Raw genomic sequence first — 22836 nt, forward strand, 5'->3', positions numbered from 1 at the left:
GATGCTTTCAGAACTGTATAATGTGTGTAAACCCTGGCCAGCAAAATATATCCTTATAGTCAGTGTCCCTACAGGAAAACCAGTGATTTCTAATAATCTATATGAGCAGTTATTTTGTTTTCTTTTCACTGTCTAATATGTAGCCAAGAGCTAGGGTTCCCTTGAGTGACTCTAGTTTTGAAGCAAAGGCATAAATGAACATTGTTGCTGAGTTCTTTTCTCCTATAAAACCATAACCAAGGCTGTACTAAAGCACTCTAACTATGTAACTGACATTTTCTCAATGGTAAGAAAATGCGAGGATTCTGCTAAGTGTTCATGGCACATAGATAAATCCTTCAAAGACCAAACCCTGACAAGCTCCTGCTCCCCAAGTGGGGAAGACCAACAACAAAAGCAGAAAGAGCAAGAAGAGTAACAGACACTCATACAAAAGAAGGGGGATCAAGGAAATGGAGTTAACAACTCTGGTGGGAAGTGAGAGCTACACAGGGGAGAGCCCAGAACATGGACAAGGCGCCCGTGTCCTTAATAGTATGTGAATTGTATTAAGATACGAGGGTGAATAAAATACAGTTTAAGGGAATTAATAAACAGGACCAAAAAGAATAGAAGAAAACATTAAGATCTTTAAAAAGTAATTTGAAAATCATTCCTTCTATATACAGTGATTACATATAAGAGTGACTGTAGCAACATTGTTGAAATCAGGAAGACTACTAGAGATCAGATGAGAGAATGGATGTGTACTGGAGAGAAGTCCAGGTTCAGGTTGATGATGTAATGACTAACTCTGCTCACCAACTTCATTAGATATGGGATCAAGTAAGAGCCATGCCTCTTGGTAGGTCTAGAGACTATTTTCTGGAAACATGAAAGGGGAGGGAAACACCCTGCTGAGTGGGCAGCACTTCTCCCAAAGGGCATTCCATATATAAAGAGGGCAGAAGAAAACCGGGTGCTGATTTTGCCTGCAGACCTCCACTCCATGCCTGTGAATACATCTGTTCAGTTGGTGCTGTAATTGCTGACAAACTTTGCTGACATTACAGCCTACCTTCTTCAGTCTTCCAACAAAGACTAGAATCAGCTCCCTAACAATATTCCAGGGTTCAATGAGAACTGTTGGGTCATCCAACCTCATAGTGGGTAGTTATCAGGTTCTCAGTACCTCCAGTGCATGGCCTGACTGCCCATTCCATGAGGCCAAACTAATAAATCCCCACTCTAATACAGGCTCATTAGATCAGTTCTGTTCCTCTAGAGAATCCTAACACAGGGCCCAGTGTGGCTCCATGACCTAATGTTAATACATTAAGAACTGTGTCTCAAAATGAGATGCACAATGGTGGAGCTAAAATAGAGATGGGGGCTGGAGAGGTGGCTCAGTGGTGAAGAGCACTGACTGCTCTTCCAGGGGTCCTCAGTTCAAATCCCAGCAACCACAGGATGGCTCACAACCATCTGTAATAAAACCTAGGTGTGTCTAAAGACAGCTACCGAGTACATTATATGAAATAAATAAATAAATATTTAAAAAAATAAAATAGAGAAGAATGATCAGAAGGAGATAGGAGACTTGCCGATTAAACAAGCCATGGAGCTGGAACAGACGCAGGAAGGAGAGAAGATAGAAGAACAGATTACCTTTTGAGTTACAACATATGGAAACTCAGGTGGGAAAATAGGATTTTTCAATCTCTTTGTAATTATAATAAATAATAAAGGTGAAAGAAATATGTATCTATACATGTTTTGTTATTCCTGGTCTTTGACAAAATTGTGTGTGGTAAGGATAACTAACTTAGTTTGGGTAATGGTTAGGAAAAAGGATGATAAGAGCACACAGGGAAGAACAAAAGCCTAGAAACCCCAATATTTAAATGACTATAAATTAAATAAATACTCCTCACACATACAAATGTATCCAATAGAAGTAAGGACAATCAGCAACACACACATACACATACACACACACACACACACACACACACACACACTCACACACACACTCACACACACACTCACACACACTCACAACTCAGGCAGGACCTACATCCAGGGGCAACAGCAAGAACAAACCAAAGGCCTCTAGAAGACACTGATCAAGTTAAAACAGATGTTTGCTGTTTTCTTCTCCTAGGGCACCCTGGGCAGAGACCACTTAGCAGAGTAAAGATGAAGAGTCAGCTGTAGGAGGGAGGGAAGGGGACAAGGCACAGTACCGTTTATATAGGAACCCTCAATTGTGCTTTTAGAAAATGGAAACAGAAAAGGAAGTGGGGGAAACTGCGCTTCAGCAGCCGGAAAGGCGGGTGAGTAGTGTGCATGGCCCGGTAGAGCCATCAGCGCTCACCTCATCTCAGAAGTGAGAAGGCCGTAATGGACCGTGCGTTCTTGTTCTTGGTCCTTCAACATGGGCTGCGTGGAAAGAAAGACCCAGTGTCCTCTGCCTAACAGCCCTGCTGAACAATGCCAGTGAACTGGAAAGCCAATGATTGATCCTTATTGATCCCTATTAATCCCTATTGATTATTATTGCAGTAATAGCAGACAACTTCTTCACCTCCTTTTAAGAAACCTTAAGCGCAACTTCTGCCCAGCTAGGCTGTCTCTTAAATTCTCACCTAAGAAAATATGAGCTAGTTATTCATGGTTGCTATGTTTTTAATATTTTTGAGATGACTTTTTAAAAGAGATACCTACTCATACATCCTCTTACTTGAGTTGGGTTTCAGTACCCGCATCTCTTGAGGAAGCTCCACCCTCTCTCTACCTCCTAATCACTAGTCTTTCCCTTCTGACCCTGCTACATCCTTTTGCACACAACACTATTTGGCATCTATGGATTATATGTCTCTCCAGAGCAAAAACTAAGTACCAACAGGGTTTATTCCAGTTTGTTTGCTGATGAGTGTAAAATCTAAAAAGAGAAGTAAAAAAAAGAAAAAAAAAAAAAGGTTTGTTGAATAAGTAGTAACTACCCAAAGATGACTGACTATCCAGTGATAAAGACAATCAGATACAAACCTAGCTACAGGTGTATGTTAGGGATGGCTGCAGGACAGATATTGGAGAACAAAGGCGCGGGTGCCAGAATGCAGGGCTTTTGTACAGGGCAGTACCCTGGGCTCTGTAGACAGAGCAAAAGCCTCCTACCCCGAGTGTATACTTCTTTTCCAAAACACCATGTGCTCACGGCATTCCAGGCCACTCCACTTGCCTTGCAGCTCCTCTACAAAGTGCGTCCCACTAACCTCCATCTGCATGTTTCCTAAGCTACAGGCGGAGAGCCTTAGAGCTATCAAGTCTTCTTCAAGTCCCAACAGGACTAGAAATTCACATCTCAGTGCAGCTTAAGACATCTTCCCACACTCAGCCTCCAGCTTCAGGTACCAGTTTCCATCCTCAAGACTCAGACATTAGCCCACTTGCTCCACTCTATGGCTGTGAATGCAGTTTGTCACTCTACTGACCCTACTCCAGGCGTCCCTCAAAAGTGCCTTAGATTTCTTCATCTCCCCACAGCAGTTCATGTTTCTTCCTAGGACTGTCAACTGCCTGGTCAGCAGGTCCCCTGCCTTGGGATATTTCTGGCAGATACCAAATCCCACCATCACTTTATCCAATGTCTTTTCTTCACTGACACCAAAATATTAAAACACAACTACCACCACCTCCACCACCTCCACCACCACCACCACCTCCACCACTACCACCACCACCACTACCGCCTCCACCACTACCACCACCACCACTACCTCCACCACTACCACCACCACCACCACCTCCATCACCTCCACCACCATCACCATCACCACCACTTCCACCACCACCTCCACCACTACCACCTCCACCACTACTACCACCACCTCTACCACTACCACCTCCACCACCTCCACCACCACCTCCACCACCTCCACCATCACCACCTCCACCATCTTCACCACTATCACCACCACCTCCACCACCACCTCTGCCACTACCACCACCACCACCACCTCCAGCACCACCTCCACCACCACCACCACCAGTACTACCTCCACCACTACCACCACCACCACCACCACCACCTCCACCACCACCTCTGCCACTACCACCACCACCACCTCCAGCACCACCACCTCCACCACCTCCACCACCACCTCTGCCACTACCACCACCACCACCTCCAGCACCACCTCCACCACCTCAGGCCATGTCAACTCGATGGTTTAAGAATAAAATCACCATGGCCCCCACAGCTTATAACTCATTTCCAATTTTCCATCTCAGTTAAAACTTGCTCTTCCTGGATCTGCCTCAGTGCTCTAGTCACCTGGATCATACAGGAAAGTGGAGAGCTTCTGGGGTCACTTGGCAAAAATTTGACATTGGGCTAGGACGAGAGAGTATGGCTACTCCAGGCAAGAATTTGACACTGGGCTAGGACAGGGACATAAGCTTAGGCAGGAATCTGATTTTAGGCTAGGACACAGAAGCAGGTTTCAGGCAAGACTATGACTTTGCCTAGGGCAGGGAAGTGGGCCCAGATAATCCTGTCCTCCTTACAAGCCCTTAGAAATGGTGACTGTGGGATTCTGTTTATGGCTGTGCTTGTTCCCTATTTGTGTTCACTGTCTTGTTCCCTTAACCTAGAGCTGGCCTTATTATTATTTGCATTAGCTAAAATGGCATAACAGTATACTTGGAAGGTTAAACCCGCCTCAGCCTCAGAACAGGCAGGGATTGTGCTGCAGTTCTGTCTCATCGGCCCTTTCTTTTTTAACCCTCGCTCTGCTGCTGGAGAGCCCCGTTGACTGAGCTGGCTTGGTCATAGCAACTTAAATGGTCTGTTCTATCATTGCCTTCAGACCATAGATATTCTTCCCCAGTCACCCTAGCTTGACTATTTAATTAACAAGTGGGTTCATACATTTTAAGAAATTCCACAAAGCCAGAAACTGTCTCATCCCACTGTCACACCAATGTATAAGGTCAAACTTGCAACAAGCACTTATAAAATAGCTGGTCTATGGGCAAATAAGCAACTGTGAGCAAGTTGTCTAGAAGAGAAAATGACCGGTGGTCAAATTCTATCCATTCTGTTACGTGCTTTAACTACCCATCATGTCAGGAAGGTCGGGTGAGTTTTCCATGCGTGGGTACAGTGGGAAACCATATTGCAGAAAGAATCATGAGAATAGATGTGAGCAAAGCCCAGTACTGGGAGGAGGAGCCACAGCTTGGGCCGGAGAGCTGGGTGAGTGGCAAAAGCTGGGTCCAGGGTATAATGCAATGCCAGGGAACCCAGAAAACACTGGAAAAGGAGACAATGAACGAATATTAAGGTAAAAAAGACTTCAAAGTTGTGAACTCCAATCAGTTTTGCAATTCATCCACGAACCAGTAGAAGACATGAAATTCATACGTTAGCTAGTAGAAGACAAGAAATCTATCTATTAGCTAGTAGAAGATAAGAAACTTGTTCATTTGAATGGGAGATATGAAAACATCCAAGAGGAAAAGGCCACCATGAATATTGTCCAAAGAGAAAAAATAATTGAGATTCATTTTTGCTAGTAAAGAGTATTTTATAGCCCAGTAATCATATTCTCTAATAATTCCTATTATCTGTGATGTTCTTAAAGAATGAATCATACATAGTTCTTATATTTGACCAATAGGACACTGTGTGACAATGATAGGTTGTCTCATGAACTGCATCTTAATCAAATGTCAAGAGTTACCAGAGGCAGGCAAACGAAGGCTGCAGTCCAGGCTGCTGCAGAGCCAGTCTCTAATCTTGGGAGTGCCCCCACACTACTTTTCCGCTCTGCAACACAAGGTCATTTGTGAAATTTTACCTGAGAGAGCTCAAAGGTACCCAGGTATCAGTGATGTGGGAACCAAGTATATTAATACAAAATAATCCACTGATGGACAGGTACCATCTCTCTAGAGATCTTGGAAATGGTTTCATTTAATGGCACAATTACTCTGTGTTTTGTGGCTTATAATTTTCTTTTTCAGACTAAGCGGTTTAAGATGAGAAGTGATCAGAATAAGAAAATAGTACCTGGGGTGGGGAGAACAGAAAACTATTCTTTGAACTCTCTGATAATGCTAATTTATTTCTCTCACACCCATCCATTGTGCACTATGTGACGTTCTGCTGGGCACCACCCAACACCTGTGACATTCCGAAACGGTTACCTTGTAAAAATCCCACACAGCCCAATTCAGCAGGGGCATTATCAACCTGACATTGGAGAGCTTCTAACATAACCTGGGTGTTATTTTTTTCTACAGTTTGGGGAAATTTAGTTGTGGGCCTTCTTTCTGAGTGTCCTGTAATACCACTCTTCCCATTCTGCTGGGCTCATAGTGGAAAGAGATAAGAAAAATCTTAATGAAGTCACAGGGAACTAATACCAACATTGAATGTGATGATGACTATAAAGAACCAATAACTTCAGTCTGCTCAGCTGCCCAAATAAGATTTCAAATATATTTTTCTATAGAAGCACTTAATATGCACAGTGCTGCTGATCTGAACTGCAAATTGCTTCTTTTATTCAAAAGGATTTCATAATGACTAGAGAAAATTATCTCCTTGCCAAATCATTGTGGCTATCTATGAGATGCTTCCTGGGAAGGCTGCCAGCATGCCTTCGGGCAGGGAGAGATTGAGAAAGTACAAGAGACCCACTTATAAGAGGTGCTTCTTTATGATAATGCCGAATAAGACACTGTCTCATGAGTTTCATAATTTGTAATGTCCTGGAAGAATCAATAATAGAATGTTTTATTTTTCTTAAACTATTTTTCAGATGTTTATCAACCTGTGAATTCATTAACAATGGTAAGTTGAGTATCACTGGGTAAAATCAGATGATTTCTAGTTTTGAAGAATACAAATTATATTTGCATTGGGTTGCTCTGACTAATCAGAGCCAGCCAGTGGATTCTGATAGCACTCAAGGGCTTCATTTGCTCAGTTCACCAAACCTCCCCTTATCTACCAGCCACAGTTCTCCCTTCCACTGTTCTGAAAAACATACTTTCTATTCTAAGAAAAAGATTTTTCTTGTTTTCAATATTCTCTCTTATTCTTTCCCAATAATATGTAACAAAGCAAATTATGTTCTCAGTAGGTCATCTCGACTGATACAATGACATGCATTTGCTTATCCTCTATACAGTGGGATAAACAGGTACAGAAACTCATCTTGATGAACATTAAGACAGCCATTCCAAGAGTCTTCGAAGAGATCTAGATGCTAGCTTAGAGAGAAGACAGGCTGTTTTCTTAGGCCATTCAAATAATTTAATAATGCTAAATATATTTAATCGGCTGGCAGTCAGAGGAAAACAAATAACTTTTAGTTATATAGAGCCACTAGTAATGAACACTTCATATACTAGCCTTCCTAATGGGGACCAAGAGAAATCTATGCTTATGCAATATACGGACACATGTTTGTATATCAGTATATACATATTAGAAAGATGGGGAGATTTATATTAGCAGAGGATTTTTACTCATCTGTGAATCCTAAAGGTTGGAAACCACTAAGTTCCAACCCCATTCCTTATCAAACTGTCTCTTAAAACTGACCATAAATAATCCCCTTTCCTAAAAGACCTAATGCAGATAAGAGATGGTACATCTAGACATTTATCAGAAACCTAGAAATGAGTTCATTTCAAAGGATTCTTCCCTCGAGCTAACGTAAATCCCATATGTATCAAAACTGAAGTTCTTGAAATAAACTCAAAGCACCAAACCACCAGAATCTTATCAAATTTGTTGTAGGGACTAAGATGAATCTCCATCCATATAACCAAAGATGCTACCTGAAAAAATACAACCCTTTAAAGAAATAGATTGGGCATCTCCCCCCCCCCCCCCATGTTGTGAACAGACTTGTAAAGGTTTCTTTTGGTGGCAGTTGACAATAAATCACTTAATTTGCCTTTTCAGGTGTTTTGCAACTTACTGATGAGCTCAAGCTTTGCTCAGACAGTGACAAACGTTTCTGGGTCCTCTAACTACTAAGACTGCTAAGACTAAAACCCAAGACTATATGAAGGCACTTGTTACAAGCAGGAACACAAAGACGTAGACCACTGGACACTACCTGGACTTGCAATCTATGTGACAACATTCAAGAACGAGACCTTGAAAGGAGGGAAAGCCACTCGTCCCCAGTGGGAGGGTGAGCAAGCGCTTGCTGTGCCGATGTTGACAGAGAAGCTAGAGAAGATGTTATATAAGCCAAATCATATTTTCCACAATATTAGCAGGACTCCAGAGAGCACGTTACCACCCTCTCAGACCCTAGGTTTATAAAGCATGAACTCTGAAGAGGGCAAGGTATTTACAACTTCACAACCCAAGGATCTGCAGCTAAGGAATATAATTCCAAAACTCAAAATGAAAAAAAGAAAAAGTTTGGTAAAGTAAATCAACCTTAAAAGCAGACAGTTTGTAAGTTCAAGAGAAATGAACTGCACGCTGGCCATTGAGTGATTTTTTTCCAATTTATAAATTGTACTTAGTTATTTTTCCACCAGATGGCAACTCTGTATAGAAAACAATATTATTGTTTTTTTAAATCCCAGAGTCTGATCCTCAAAACTAAAACTTGAATTCCCTCACGGCCGCACCATCAGCAGCACTGCCACCCTGATGACTAACATTTATGAAGCCCCTTAGAGAGAGTCACTTTGCATGTGGAAGGGTCAGTGGTTGGAACTAACTTCTCAGAAGCTCTTTGTTCCCAGGAGGCAGTGCTCTCTCCACAGTTGATGTTTCCTCGGCTAGTTCTAATCTCTGTAATAACAAGGAAACTGTAGATTTGCCCAAGGCACCCTTCAAGTAGTCAAAGGCAACTAACGTTCACCTCTGCCTTCCAAGTTAAATATGCCCCAGGTGTCCCACAGGGTACAAAAGCATCTCCTCACCCTCCTGGCTCTTGAGAACACACAGTTGGTTTTGTGTGCAAGGGATCATTTGGTTCTTTGAGGTGTGTAGTAGCTTGCTTTCTGTTGCAGTGATAAACACCATGACCAAAATCAATTTAGAGAGGAATAGGTTTATTTAGCTTAGGTTTCTTATGATTGAAGGGAGTTATGGCAGAGACTCAAGGAGCAGCAGACACAGGAATCATGGATGAATACTGCTTACTGGCTTGTTCCCATGGCCCATGCTCAGCCAGCTTTATCCAAGTACTCACCAGGCCAAACCTGTTTAGCTACCAAGATTAGATGAGATCAAGTATGTTCAGGGTGTTATGGTCACAGACTCTCATAGCATTCTTACAGATTCAGGACCATCAGCCCAGAAGTGGTGCTACCCACCATGGACTAGATAGGCCCACCCAATCCTTATTTTAGAAAAAAAATCAAGGAAATGGGGCTAGAGAGATGGCTCAACAGTTCAGAGCACTGGCTGCTCTTCCAGAGGACCCAGGTTCGATTCCTGACACCCATATGACAGCTTACAACCATCGGGTAACTCAAGTCCCAAATGATCGGATAGCCTTTTCTGACCTCTATGGGCACCACACACCAGGTATACAGGGATACATGCAGACAAAACACTCACCAATGTAATCTTAAAGGTTCAAATAAAAGCATTACAGATACGCCTACAGGCCATTTGATAGAGGCATCCCTCAGTAAAGACTCCAGGTAACCTTTGTCTGTGTCACAATGAAAACTGAAGCTAACGAGACCCGTTCAACTATTAGTCCAGTTGGTAATAACTCCTTATGAAACCCCAGCTCTATCTCCGGCTTCCTGTGATGTACTTTCCTTCACAAGAGCTTACAATTCACATGACACATTATTTTTCTTCCCTCTAGGAAGTAAGCCCCGTGAGGGCAATGATCGTTGGACTGGTAGAACATTTTTCGAGCAATCGGTATTCACCGAATGAATTAAAGAACCACTGATGACAGAGGAAGAAGCTCACAGTCGAGAAGGGAGCTAGTGATGAATTTCCTGTTAGAGAAACAGTCAATGTAGCGGTGGAGCACACACCTTCAGCTGGCTACATGCCCTCCATTTTGTACTTCTTTGGGCTCAGCACCATCCAGTGGGCAGGAAGCTAGCACCAGGGGGGATATTTGCACCATTCCCTTGGAATGTCATCTTTGGCCCACTGTTTTAGTATGAGAAACAGAGCCTCCCGTTGCCCTTACAGGCATGAGACAACTGGAAGGTTTATTTGGGGTCATGGTTTCATAGGTCTCAGTCTACAGTCTCTCGGCTGTGCTGCTTTGAGCCTGTAGCAGGGCAGAACGGCATGATGGGAAATAACATGGGGAACGCTGCTCATCCCATGACTGCCAGAAACCAGAAGGATTAAGTGTCCAAGTCTCCCTCCATAGCTACCCACCTGGCCAAACTGTCCCCTACTTCCCGAACATGGCTTCACCCTCCAACACCTTGTACACAGTGAGTCTCTAAGGACATTTAGGATCCAAACCATAACATCTTAAGACATAGGAACTGGGAACTATCTTCTTCTCCCGGGGGCTGCACACTTGTGTGTGCAAAGTTCTTCTTTTTTTTTTTTTTTTTTTTTTTTTGTTATTTTTCTGTCATTCTGATTTAGAAATTTCAATCTGCTTAAAAGCCATTAATTTTCCTAAGGACTTCCTTAGCAGACATGACAGTGGTGGAATTTGTGAGCTGGAAGAAGCATTTATGTGCACAAATCAGACCAATTGCTCACTTGAGACGCACTTAAACTTATCTCAAAACTTTAATGCACTAATAGCAACTGCTTTAATATTCATAATTACTCTCACTTAATATTAGTTCTGATTACAAGTGTGTGATACATTCTAGCTAAAAGGAACAGACCTTCTGGTTAAATAAGATTCTTAAAAACTCAGATGTGCATCCAAGTCAGTGGAGGACTCTCTGAAAACATTCAATGGATCCTCGGGTCTCTGACTGTAAGCTTACCTAAGTGAGACCTAAGACAGGGTGTAGGGGATGTTCATTGTTGGTGCTGTAAGTGGGAATTACCATGACTCTGAGGTGTTCACCTGGGACAGAAAATAAATGCAGGTAACTGGATAGAGGGGACATTTATTGAGAATAACGGCTGAACTCAAATCAGCCAATATCCAATAGCCAAGGGAATTATAAAAATTGCTGTGCTTCCAAACTCCATTGAGAAGGGTGCCCTACAACAAAACCTTCTGAGTAAGTAACTGCTTTTCACATAAGAGTGCTGCTACCTCTTCGGACCACACTGCCAATGCCTTTAGCTGGAGGTTTTCTTCCTTGGTCTTATACTTTAAGCTTTCAAAACTGTCCTCATACTAGTAATTTCTCCTTTCCTTGAAACTGAAGCATCAAGCTGGTTCCAGTGTTGAAGTCAGGACAATGAGCCATGGACTAACTATAAGTATGGGCGTATCATTAAACTGGCTGCATCATCTGGGCACTCGCCCCATCTTGATACCCTGATTCTGAAAACATAAGCGCTGGCAGATGCGGCCACATAAGACTGCAGCTCTTCAGATGGATCAAGTTCAGGACCAGCCTGGGCTACAGCGACAGAACACTTGCTAATATGCATGATGCTCTAGGTTCAATCCCAGTAAACTGGAAAATTAAAGATAGGGTTCCAATGGTGACAGTGTCACCATCGCAGAGTTACTGTGACGGCTGCATGAGTCCGTACCTAAGAAGTACATAAATTAACGGAACCCTGGAATACTGTGCTATAGCTCTTACTCCATCCCTGGATGACTTGCAAGCTCTGTCCTGTAGCATGTGTTTCAAAAGCTTGGAAGTCATAAACCATTAGAGATATAAGGAGAGGCAAGCTGAATAATTTAAAAAGTAACATCACAGGAAAGTCAACAGAATATACAATAGAATATATGAGAGAAAATTTTATGAGGAAATCACAACTTGTTGCTTATCATGTATCTATGTATCTATCTATGTATCTATCTATGTATGTATGTATCTATCTATCTATCACCTATCTATCTATCTATCTATCACCTATCTATCTATCTATCTATCTATCATCTATCTATGTTTTTAACCACAAACAGCACCACTGTTTGTTTCCATTTTGGCAAATGTCAGTGTTATAATGTAGCGGCACACACCAGAAAATGTCAGGGAGGTCAACCCTGACTCTTCACTGATCCTCAACTACTTCCGACCCATTTCAGCCTCTTCTGTATATAGTGTATTGCTACATTGCAGAATGGAAATTACAGAAAGAGGGTTGAACTAAGCATTACCTTGGTCATCAAAAGGGAATATAGAACATTTGTAACCATTCTTTATGTCATACGGCCACACCATTCTTTATTCCTATTCCAACAGCAACCTGAGCATCCTGTCTTATTATGTCCTCATCCAAAACTTTACTGGACATTCCATCTTCTTTACAAAGCACTGTGCCCACATTTCCTTCCCACAGAATGATGCTCTTTATTGCAATCTCCTCTCCTCTCCTCTTCTCTCTCTCTCTCTTCTCTCTTCTCTCTTCTCTCTTCTCTCTCTCTCTCTCTCTCTCTCTCTCTCTCTCTCTCTCTCTCTCTCTCTCTCTCTCTCTGTGTGTGTGTGTGTGTACATAGCTACAGGGTACGTTGTGGAATACATTCTCTCCCTCCACCACGTGGATCCCAGGGATGAACCTCAGGCTATCAATCTTGGAAGTATGAGCCTTTACCCACTAAGCCATCCTGCTGGTACTAAGAACTATTTTTCAAACCCAGAAGTACTTCCTCTTCAAATATTCTTAGAAGCATTCTTTGTTTCTCCTGGCAAAATCAATCAAGCCTGTTTTCAATCCTTCTCATGGAAGCTTAACTCCTTATAAATTGATGCTTTGATTTCTATACTAATAGTGAAATCATGTCACCTTGAAGGAATTAAACAGCTGAGGCTCTTTGCAGCAGCCCTGTGCATAGTTCTTGATTTAGTGCACAGCTGGAATACCCCGACAACTTTATAAGGATGGGGTGCTGTGTCTCCACCCAGAGACTTAAGTGCAGTAGGAGCACTGAGCCTTTTAACTCATCTCAGCTTAGGTTTGCAGCCTGGGCTTAGAAATACTGCTCTACAGAAAATAGGGAAGTAGGTTAAAGGTTCTAAATTTTGAAAAGGAGCAAACCTACAACAGCTGAAACAATGGACAGAAGTATTAAATGTGGACACTTTGGGTCCTGCAGAGCAAAACTATGAAAACATTCCAGGAGAAACAGGCAGGTCACTTCAGTGGAAAAGTAACTTGAAAACTGGTTCTGTATCATGCTGGAAAAGACCATGAGGAAGAGGAGGCAGGTGAGACTTGGAATGAGTCAGCAGCAAGTCTGGTGGGACTAGAGATAACGGTTAGGCAGATTGCAAGAGGAAATTCTGAGAATGGTGTTGTAAGTGAATACACTTTCAAAGACAGGAGAGTTCAATTTGTAGGGGAAAACAAACGTTAATGGGAGCAGAGGAGATGCCTCAGACATTAAAGTACTTGTCATGCAAACAGGAGGATGGACAGCCAGCACCCAGCACCCAAGTTAAAAGACAAAGTGACCTTGAACCATAGTGCACCCCTATAATTCCAGATGGGGAGGCAGATACAGCAGATTCTTTGGGGCTTGATGGCTGACCAGTCAAAACAAGTCAATGAGCTCTGTGTTCAGTGAGAGACTTTTTCTCAGAGAAACGTGGAAAGTAATCAAGAAAGGCACCTGAGAATCTCTGGCCTTTCTCTGCAGTCACCTATCTTTGAACTCCCTCCTTCCCTCCCTCCCCACACACCACAGAGCAGTCAACTGTGTAAGAAAAGCAGAGGTATTTCTAAAACTGCAGTGGCTTTAGTGATCAAGGATGATGCACCTCAATTGCTCAGACATACCAAAAAGGCACCTGAGGAGAGAGGTGTTACACAGCTGGGTGTAACTATGAAATGGGATGTCTGCACAGACATCTTGGAGAAAGAGCTTCAAGGATTCCAGGTTGGCAGATCATTTGCTTCTGTAAACCTCTCCCATACAACCCCCCCCCCCCCCCAGGAAAGCCTTGTTTTGTTGAAAACCAAGATGTTTAAGATGTTCCTATGGCAGCAAATGCAATAATTTCTCACTGAAAATCACAGTGATTACAAAAGAAACAGATCCATTTCTAAAAATCCAAGAGGTGCTTATTGACAAACAATGAAATGGACAGATAAACTCTCCATTGTAACGACTCCTTCTGAGAAACATGGGAAGACTCCGCCTTTCTCCTCATGGCTTCCAGACATTAACATTTCTCTTCTCGGTTCTTGTCTGCCATTTCAATAGGCAGATTTCTGAAAAGAGGCACTCTACGTGTACAGTGGTGGCCATCAAGCCAGACAGATCTGTCTTACTAAAACTCTATAAAGGGCTCACGCTGCTCCAAACAGCTATTGACCAGAATTTCTTTCTTTTTTATTTTTTTCAGATCATTAACAAACATTCTACAGCAAGACAAAAAGATGTTATCACCTTGGTTTGTGTATAATCAGTGCTATTCAGTCGTGTAATCATAGGTAAAATACACTAAAAAATTTCCTTTTAGAAAAATACAAAACCACTTATCCCATTAACATTGAAAAAGGCAATCTAATTTTTATTTCAAAAAAATTCAACATCCTACTGATCATGAGGTTGAGGGGCAGGAAACCAAATCCTGACTACCGAAAGAATACTACAACCTATTTTAAAAAAGCAAAACAAAAGAAGAGCTCTAAAGGAAACTCACTATAATCCTGGCACTGTGGCAAAACAGTATAAACTTCAATACCATATCCTCAGGATGGTATTTGCATTCAGTTTATGCAAAATGTATTTGCATTACTGCATGCAAAAAAAAGATATTACCTATAGTGCAGGAAAAAAAATTCAACTATGACCGATATGTAACATTATAATAAACATCTAACAGATGGTGCTAATTCCACGTTCTGGTTGCCAAACACAAAATAGAACCCTGGAATAAAAGTGCTTTCTGGATTTGTTTATCACAGAGCCTTAGAACAGTAGAACCGGAGCTGCTGTTTTGTTTGGACAGGAAAGCAGCTCTGCAGAGTGCTAAGCCTTGCTAGCAGGCACAGGGACAGAGCACTCAGGGCTTCACAGACCTGGCCCTCCTTTGCCCCTTCCAATACAAACTCTAGCTCACATTAGAAGAATTCATTCGAAATTCTTGAACCACAAGAGATATACGGTGGAGTGCTTAGTATCCATACTAGCAAAAGATACTTTAGTCAGTGAAATGGTGATTTCTTAAGCGTGGGAATGGGATCAAGGCTAAGCTTGACAACGACATTCAAAAGGAAGGGGGTCAAAACGAGAAAGCAAGAAGATACACAGAAGGAAAAAGAGAGCACAGTCCCATTCTGAAAGGGAAGTATGAGCAAGTGCCGCACGTACTATGTCTATTATGATGAAAGACCTCACGTACATTTGTGAGGAGCTATAATGATCCTACAACTTTCAGTCCAGAAAATGCTACAGTACCAGACATAAACACCTAGATGTTGCTTGTTTATGAGAGTGGTATTTGGGGTGCTGGAAATAGAAACCAAGGCTTTATGGCTGCAAATACTCTGCTATAGCCCCAACCCCAAACATCCATCTCCACAGCTATAATGAAAATCACAGGAACCATTAGCCCCAGCTCCTCCAAGCTCCAGCTCCCAGAGGTCAGCATTCAGTCTACAGACACCAGCTCACCTATTCAGTCTCTGGGTCCTTTTATTGCTAGTACGGCACTTAGTACTATACCAAATAACTTCACTGACCCAAGGAAACATTAAAACATTGAAAATTCAGTGGTGGTGTATATAATGAACAGTCAAACTTTCCTAGGGTCAGGAACACAAAGGCCCAAATATAACAGGAAGATGTGGCTTCACCCTGGTGTCTGCCCAAGTTTTGCTCTGCCTTGGCTCTCCTGCCCTGCACAAATGTCTTTGCTCCCCTAATAGTCTCTCTTGGGTTACTTCTGCAGCCAAGTACTGCCCTTCCACACAGAACAATTCATAAAATTCATGCTCACTGGGTCTCTCTAGCACTGCCTAGTAGTTGAAACTTCATTGTTTGCCTGAGAAAGTTTGAAGACTCATTGAAATTATGCTACACTACTATAAGGATCAGAAAAAATATTAATGAATTCTGGACTATTTTCTTAAAAGAGTTTTTGTACTTTTATCAAATATTTTCTTCCTATACAGGTGATTTACATAAAATTTACTAACTGAATCAACTCTTGACTACGGATGAGCAACAAAATATTCTGTACAGCAAATTTTCATTTCAAAGAATTTTAAAAAATAACCACTGTAACATAAAGACATCAAAATTACTATAGTGTAATTAATTTTTACTGCTGCTAAAAGATAAAAGATAACTGGCAGCTTCTTTTGAGAAAAAATGTAAATACATTTTAACAATTTCCTTACCAAAATAAAACCAGGTATAAACACATACACACATACATGCACACATGTACAATTTAGGGGGTAAGTTTGTTTCTGGTTTTAAAACAGGATAAGTAGAAATGAACACAGGTACACTACCAGGAATAATACATTTGCAAACAAAACAAAACAAAACAATCCTTAAAATTAGCAGAGGTAAAAAGCCACAAAATTCCACCAGGTTTTCTTTCCCCTGTATTTGAAGCTTGAACAGTGAAATTGGCAAATTAGTAGAGTGACAGGAAATGACACACACAAAAACCACACTTCAAGCAAACTGCTTGTCATCATGAAGACCTAATTCGACAAACAGGTTTAATCCACTTGCTCAAAGGTCACGCTGTCCAGGTGAAGGATGATCGGTTTCCTCTGCTCTGGGAGGCTGGCTGCCAGCGCTCACGGGAGTAGGGTGCTCCTGCACATGCGTCATTCTGGGAGGCTGGCTGCCAGCGCTCACGGGAGTAGGGTGCTCCTGCACATGCGTCATTCTGGGAGGCTGGCTGCCAGCGCTCACGGAAGTAGGGTGCTCCTGCACATGGGTCACTTTGCTTGATGCTCTTGCCGGAGGAGCTTCGTTATTTGCCTCTCCTTCCACAGGTGAAAAGGTTCCGGGCAGTTCACTTGACATCAGAACGTGCAGAGAGTCTGTTCCGTCCTCAATGTCCACCTGAATCCCCAGGGCTTTCAGAATGTCACATTTGCACATGGGGCATGTGCCATGGGATAGGATCCAGGGGTCAATGCAATTCTTGTGGAAAAAATGTTTACAAGTGAGAATACGAACTATTTCATTAGGCTTATAGGCTTCAAAGCAGATGACACAGCTGTCTGCGTTTGGATTTACTTCCTCATCCCCCTCTTTTAATATTCGAACTTGCAGCTGCCCAAAAGCTTTCTTGAGCTCTCTTGTTAATCGTTTCCATCTCCTGTCCTCAATTCTTGCGACCCAAAACCTCCGAACGTGATAGAAGGTGAAATATGCTAACGTGGCGGTTGTGACGATCATGAAAGAGACAAAATAGTGATTCAGCCAAATGACGTGTTTTCTTCCCACCTCCACCATGACCGTAACATGGACGCCCTTCCGAATTAAATGCAAAATTTCCATACCTTTGATGTTACCAATCATAACTACGACGATGTCTTCAAATGCCTGGTGAGACATGGGGAAAACCTGGTTGCCGGTACCTGGAAAGTTATAGATGATCACTCCTCTGGCCCCATTCTCAGATGCCACCTTAATTTTCTGAGTGAAGGCACAACCTCCTCGTTCAATGAGTGCAATCCACGGCTCTTTGTTCCGTGGCACGATGAAACTGGTACTGGGGTCACAAGCAGTTTGAATTTTTCCCTCTGGTGGTACAACAACTCCTGCTACTCTCTTCAAAACGGAGCTCCTTCCGAAGACCCCCGTCTCTCCCAGCTCTGACAGCATGCGGTTCCCCACGTGAAACGATATGTTCATGTATGCAGTCCAAACTGCACCGGCTGTACAGCAGTTCTGAGTGACAAGCCAGATAAAACTGATCTTCAGAAGCCAGAAAGATAGAGCATTGTTCTGCCGAGTACCGGTCTGAAGAGGAGTCATCTCTGTCTTTCACGAATAACTTTAAGAGCCAACCCAACCAACAGGCAAGGCTGCCACATCTGCTGACAATCAATCCAGAATGAGGAAGGAAAAAATATCTTCCGGGTGAAAATAAGATAGGCTGTCTTCCAACATGTTTCAGCAAGAGCTTTCTAAAGATGTCTTGAGTTTCAGATGTTTTATTAGAGAGAAAAACTTGAGATAGTAAAGAAATCTCTGCCTCAGTGCTGTAACTTTAGATACTGCTTACTGTTGCATGAGGCCATTGTGACATAAAAGACCAAGCAGCCAATTAGCTCAGAGCAGGCTGCAGATGGACCGGGTTAAATGTTTCCAGTGTGACTATAGGTAGTCTGCATATCCTTGTAAAATAATTAAGTCAGGAAGCCATAAAAGATGCTGTAGGTAGCACATTAAGCTAAAAAGAAAGCAATTGACTTTTTTTTTTTAACCTCAAAGTCAATGGAAGGATGATGTTGTGTAACTGACATTTTCTAAGAAGTAAGCACTTCTGATGTTGGATTTGAGATATACAAAGGATCGTAAATTAGAAATGTGATCAAATGAGAATCCAAGCAATGAGGTTTGTAACACTAATCTTACATGTTTGGCTCCTGACAATTTTTTATTAAGATGCAGATAAATGATATAGAATTTTGGAAACATCTATTGGTTCTGACTTGGTTTTGATTTTTTTTTCAAAGCAGTGGTTCTTAACCTGTGTGTTGTGAGCACATTGGCAATTATCTATCTCCAAAAATATTTAATTATGATTCATGACAGTAACAGAATTACACTTATAAAATTGCAACTAGAGTAATCTTATAGTTGGTGGTCACCACAAGATGAGGAACTGCATGGAAGAGTTGCAGTGTTTGGAAGGTTGAGAACCACAGGTAAAGTATAGAATCCTGGTACCTCTCCTTCTACATCATACTTAAGCTTGCCAACATCACATACCCATAATAGCACATATAAAGGACACAATTCTTGTTTTTTAAACACAACTTGACATAAACAAAATAAAATAAATCAAAACAAACCCAATAAGATTAAAAACTTAACCAATGATGGTAACAATGGTTACAGGTCATAAAGAGATGATGCTAAAAACAATTTTAAAAAAAATTTATTTTACTATATATCAGGACACTGTAGCTGTCATGAGACACACCAGAAAAGGGCATCAGATCCCATTACAGATGGTCGTGAGCCACCATGTGGTTGCAGGGATTTGAACTCAGAACCTCTGGAAGAGCAGCCAGTGCTCTTAACTGCTGAGCCATCTCTCCAACCCTAAAAACAGTTTTTAAAACCAAACTTAATATCTCCCTAGATGATCCTATATACCCTGCCACCTCTGCCCCCATTTTTACTGCAAAGGTCATTGGCTTTAAATAACTTTGAATAACATACTTGGGCAGTAACAAATGTTGGTATATACTTTCTCAGTAGGTATCACGTTTGTTTCTACTTTACTAATTAGAAAGCCAAAGCTAAGGGCTTGTACCTTGAACGTAAATATCTTTGGCCTTTATATACAGGGTTCAAAACCAAGCCATTTTAAACTGGACTCACCAGGACTAAGAAAACAGGTACTGTTATAGTTTATGAAGTAACAACTTCAGACAGGAATGAAGAAAGTTTTACAGACAGAACAAAAATTGGCATATAAGGTATTGGTCAGGGAAGCTCCCAAAGCAATCTAGGTTCTTGCCATCAATCTCATTTGCCTGCTTGGACTGGATAAGACCTTAGTATTGAAGAAAGCACACACCTTGGATTCATGGTAGAGGAGTCAATCTGGAACTGAGGTAGACACTGTCTCCTTGCCGATAGCATTTTAGGTACTTGAAGGTGCTATGTGGGCTACTGGAGAGAAAGGCCATCAATGACCTTACCCAGTTGTGAATCCTATGATCTACAAAAGTCTGCCAGGTCAGATATACTGATGTCACATGACTGTTGGGCAGCAACAGCTATAAATGGATTTGACACCACTACACTGGAGTGATCTGCGTTTGGTATTGTAATTCTGAGAAAAACTCACATCTGGGAAAGGTACTGAATACGACACTGCTGTTCTAGAAAGCTGACTATGGGCAAGCCATCCTTTAAATAGTGTTCATGTCCATAGCTAACTACCGCTTCCAGTCTCTATCAGAGAAGGCTCTCTTTGTAGTGGTAGAGTCTCCTGGCCACACGGAGTGTTGAAACTAAGTGTTCACCTGAAATGTAGGACAGTCCTTCTAAGGCTCAGCAAACAATGTGGAAGAAAGGGCTGAAAAAAATGTATAAAATGTAAGACAGGGAGAAGAACTTCAAAACGCTATCTCCTGGGCAAGCCATGTCATTGAAATTATGGATGTTGGCACCGGGTCTGCACAGGGATGGTCGCATCAACGGTAAGGCAGAGTTGGAGGGGAGGCTCGGAGGATCCCACTCCCCACTGCAGACCTGTTTCTTCCTGATGAATCCAGGGGGGAGGGGGTCACTGCCTTCAGTTGTGAACCCACTGATGAGTGTACCAGTCCCCGGAGGGTGGTTCTTTTTTAAGAGTCACCCAAAGAACCTTCGTTAAGCTATATATGTTATAAGCAAAAAGGATTAGTAGTGATGAGAGGTGGTGGTTTACAGATTGAGAAGGATACGGGTACTGGAGAAAGACCAATCAATACATTATAAATGTGTAAAATTGTCAAATTAAAAAAAAACTAATCAATTCAAATGTCTGAAGGGAGTGGAATAAAACAGAAAGAAAATTGTGTGGAACTTTCAGTCCACAATGGTTGACTCCTCTTATGGAAATAATCACTGGTCTTGTTTATACACAAGTCCCTGGGGAAAGGGCAGTGAGCAGTGTGTCGACTTCTGCAGACTCAGCATATGCCATCTACACTGAATGTCAAAGAGTGAGATTTTTCACCAAAATCACAAGCCCAAGTCTTTCAACTCTTCAGTAATACCCAGGTGTTTATCCACCCACCAGAAAGGTGAGAGAAATGAGTCATACATATTATCGGAATGAAAACTGAACAAAAATGTTTAGCTCTTCTCTGTTGTCAAAGGCTCTAGTGATACTCTCTGGCATCCCTTAGAGGACATTTGTAAAAGGAACTGTCCCTATGGTTGATTCACTAGGCCAGAATTTAGAGACCTCTGGAAAACAGGTGAAAATTTTCAACACTGCTCTAAATGATGCTTGAAACCCTTTAAAACTTTTATAACATATGCTATCCATTAAAGTAATTAGAACAAAGTACCTGTTCAATCCACAGCTTTGAGAGTCAGATTTTCTAGATACTAATAAAATTAATTAACCATGACAATATAAATCAGAATCTAATTCTATAGTGAAGTTTATTAAACAGAGATGTCAACTGTTAGAAATAAAAATTTAGATAAGGTATTAAAGCAAAGGCCCAATATAAATATGCTAAAAAGAAAACTTTATAGCAGCTAAGCAATCCCCACCAGAACGGTACCTTAATCTGAGTAAGCTGAAAATTAGGAGGATTGCTTTTAACATGTTTCAACTTCCTTATTTGGAAGAAGACAACAATGTCTAAGAATTAAAATAACTGAAAAGACAACAGTTCATAGGCATGATATGTAGCTTTATTTTCAAAGCACACACATTTCTTCTTCAGTGGCAGGATAGAGGAACTAGGGGTCATGTGTTCTCTGGATGTACGGCACAATGAGCAAATCCATGTAATATTAATCTGTGGGAAGGTCTCTGGGCTCCTTAAGGTTTCAGAATGTCACACTTGCACATGGGGCATGTCCTATGGGCTAAAAGCCAAGGATCAATGCAGGTCTTGTGGAAAAAATGTTTGCAAGTTAAAATACGTATTACATCTTGGGCTTTGTATGCATCAAAACAGACAACACAGCTGTCTTCATTTGGGTCTACCTCCTTATCTCCTTCCTGGAGCACCCGAAGTTGCAGCCGGCCAATAGCTTTCTTCACGTCGGACTTTATCTGTCTTTGCCTCCTGGTAGAAGCATTAGGTGCTCGGGGTCTCCAGGCACAGTACAGGAAAAGGTAGGCGACTGTGGCTCCCAGGAAGGTGAACAGAGACATGACATAGTGGCTGAGCCATGGCATATGCATTCTCCCCACTTCAACGACGATAGTCACATAGACACCTTGCTGGATCAAGTGTAAGAGCTCCATGCCCTTAAGGTTGCCGATCATCACTGCAACTATATTCTCTGTTCCCTGGTGAGACATGGGAAATACCTTGTTGCCCGTTCCCGGATAGTTATAGATGATCACCCCATTTGCTCCCTTCTCTGCTGCCACATTGATTTTATGAGTAAACGTACAACCTCCCCGTTCGATGAGGGCCAGCCAAGAGTCGGCCTGGTCGGGCCTGCTGAAGTTGGTCAGGGGACTGCAAGCGTTCTGATTCCATCCTTCGGGAAGTACCACGGCCCCAGACACCCTTTGCAGAGGAGAATGATTCCCAAACACTCCGCTCTCTCCCAGCTCGGATATGAGCCGGTTTCCCACCTGGAATGTAATATTCAGATGAGCAGTCCATATGGCTTTTCCTTTGGAGTCAGGGAGGCTAAGCAGTAGGAAGATGCTGAGTCTCAACAACCGAGATGAAACAGACCTATGAATTGAAGACGTAAGTCCAAGGGGGTTCATTCCTTCATTCACTGTAGCATCTGCTGACAAAGGAGGCACAGGAGCCAGCTTAGGCTGTCAAGAGCAGATTGCTAACGCACATAAATCAAGGTTGGCCACGATGAAAGATGCTTG

General features: G+C 42.1%; 3 protein-coding genes across 18 annotated transcripts in view; all 3 read right to left on the bottom strand.

Annotated features, from left to right (window-relative positions):
- The window catches only part of CADPS2 (calcium dependent secretion activator 2), a gene marked incomplete at its 5' end in the record, with an annotated part of 458357 nt that overhangs the window by 293571 nt on the left and 141950 nt on the right, over positions 1–22836 (bottom strand). The window lies entirely within an intron of this gene.
- Positions 16803–18062, bottom strand: RNF133 (ring finger protein 133; the record flags this gene model as incomplete). The annotated part of the gene is made up of 2 exons (XM_080936339.1): positions 16803–17455; positions 17585–18062. 2 exons carry the CDS (start codon positions 18060–18062, stop codon positions 16803–16805), a joined length of 1131 nt encoding a protein of 376 aa, XP_080792465.1.
- On the bottom strand, positions 21811–22722 carry RNF148 (ring finger protein 148; the record flags this gene model as incomplete). The annotated part of the gene is made up of 1 exon (XM_080936290.1): positions 21811–22722. One exon carries the CDS (start codon positions 22720–22722, stop codon positions 21811–21813), a length of 912 nt encoding a protein of 303 aa, XP_080792416.1.

This window comes from Micromys minutus (assembly GCF_963924665.1).
Source record: "Micromys minutus genome assembly, chromosome: 23".
NCBI lineage: Eukaryota > Metazoa > Chordata > Mammalia > Rodentia > Muridae > Micromys > Micromys minutus.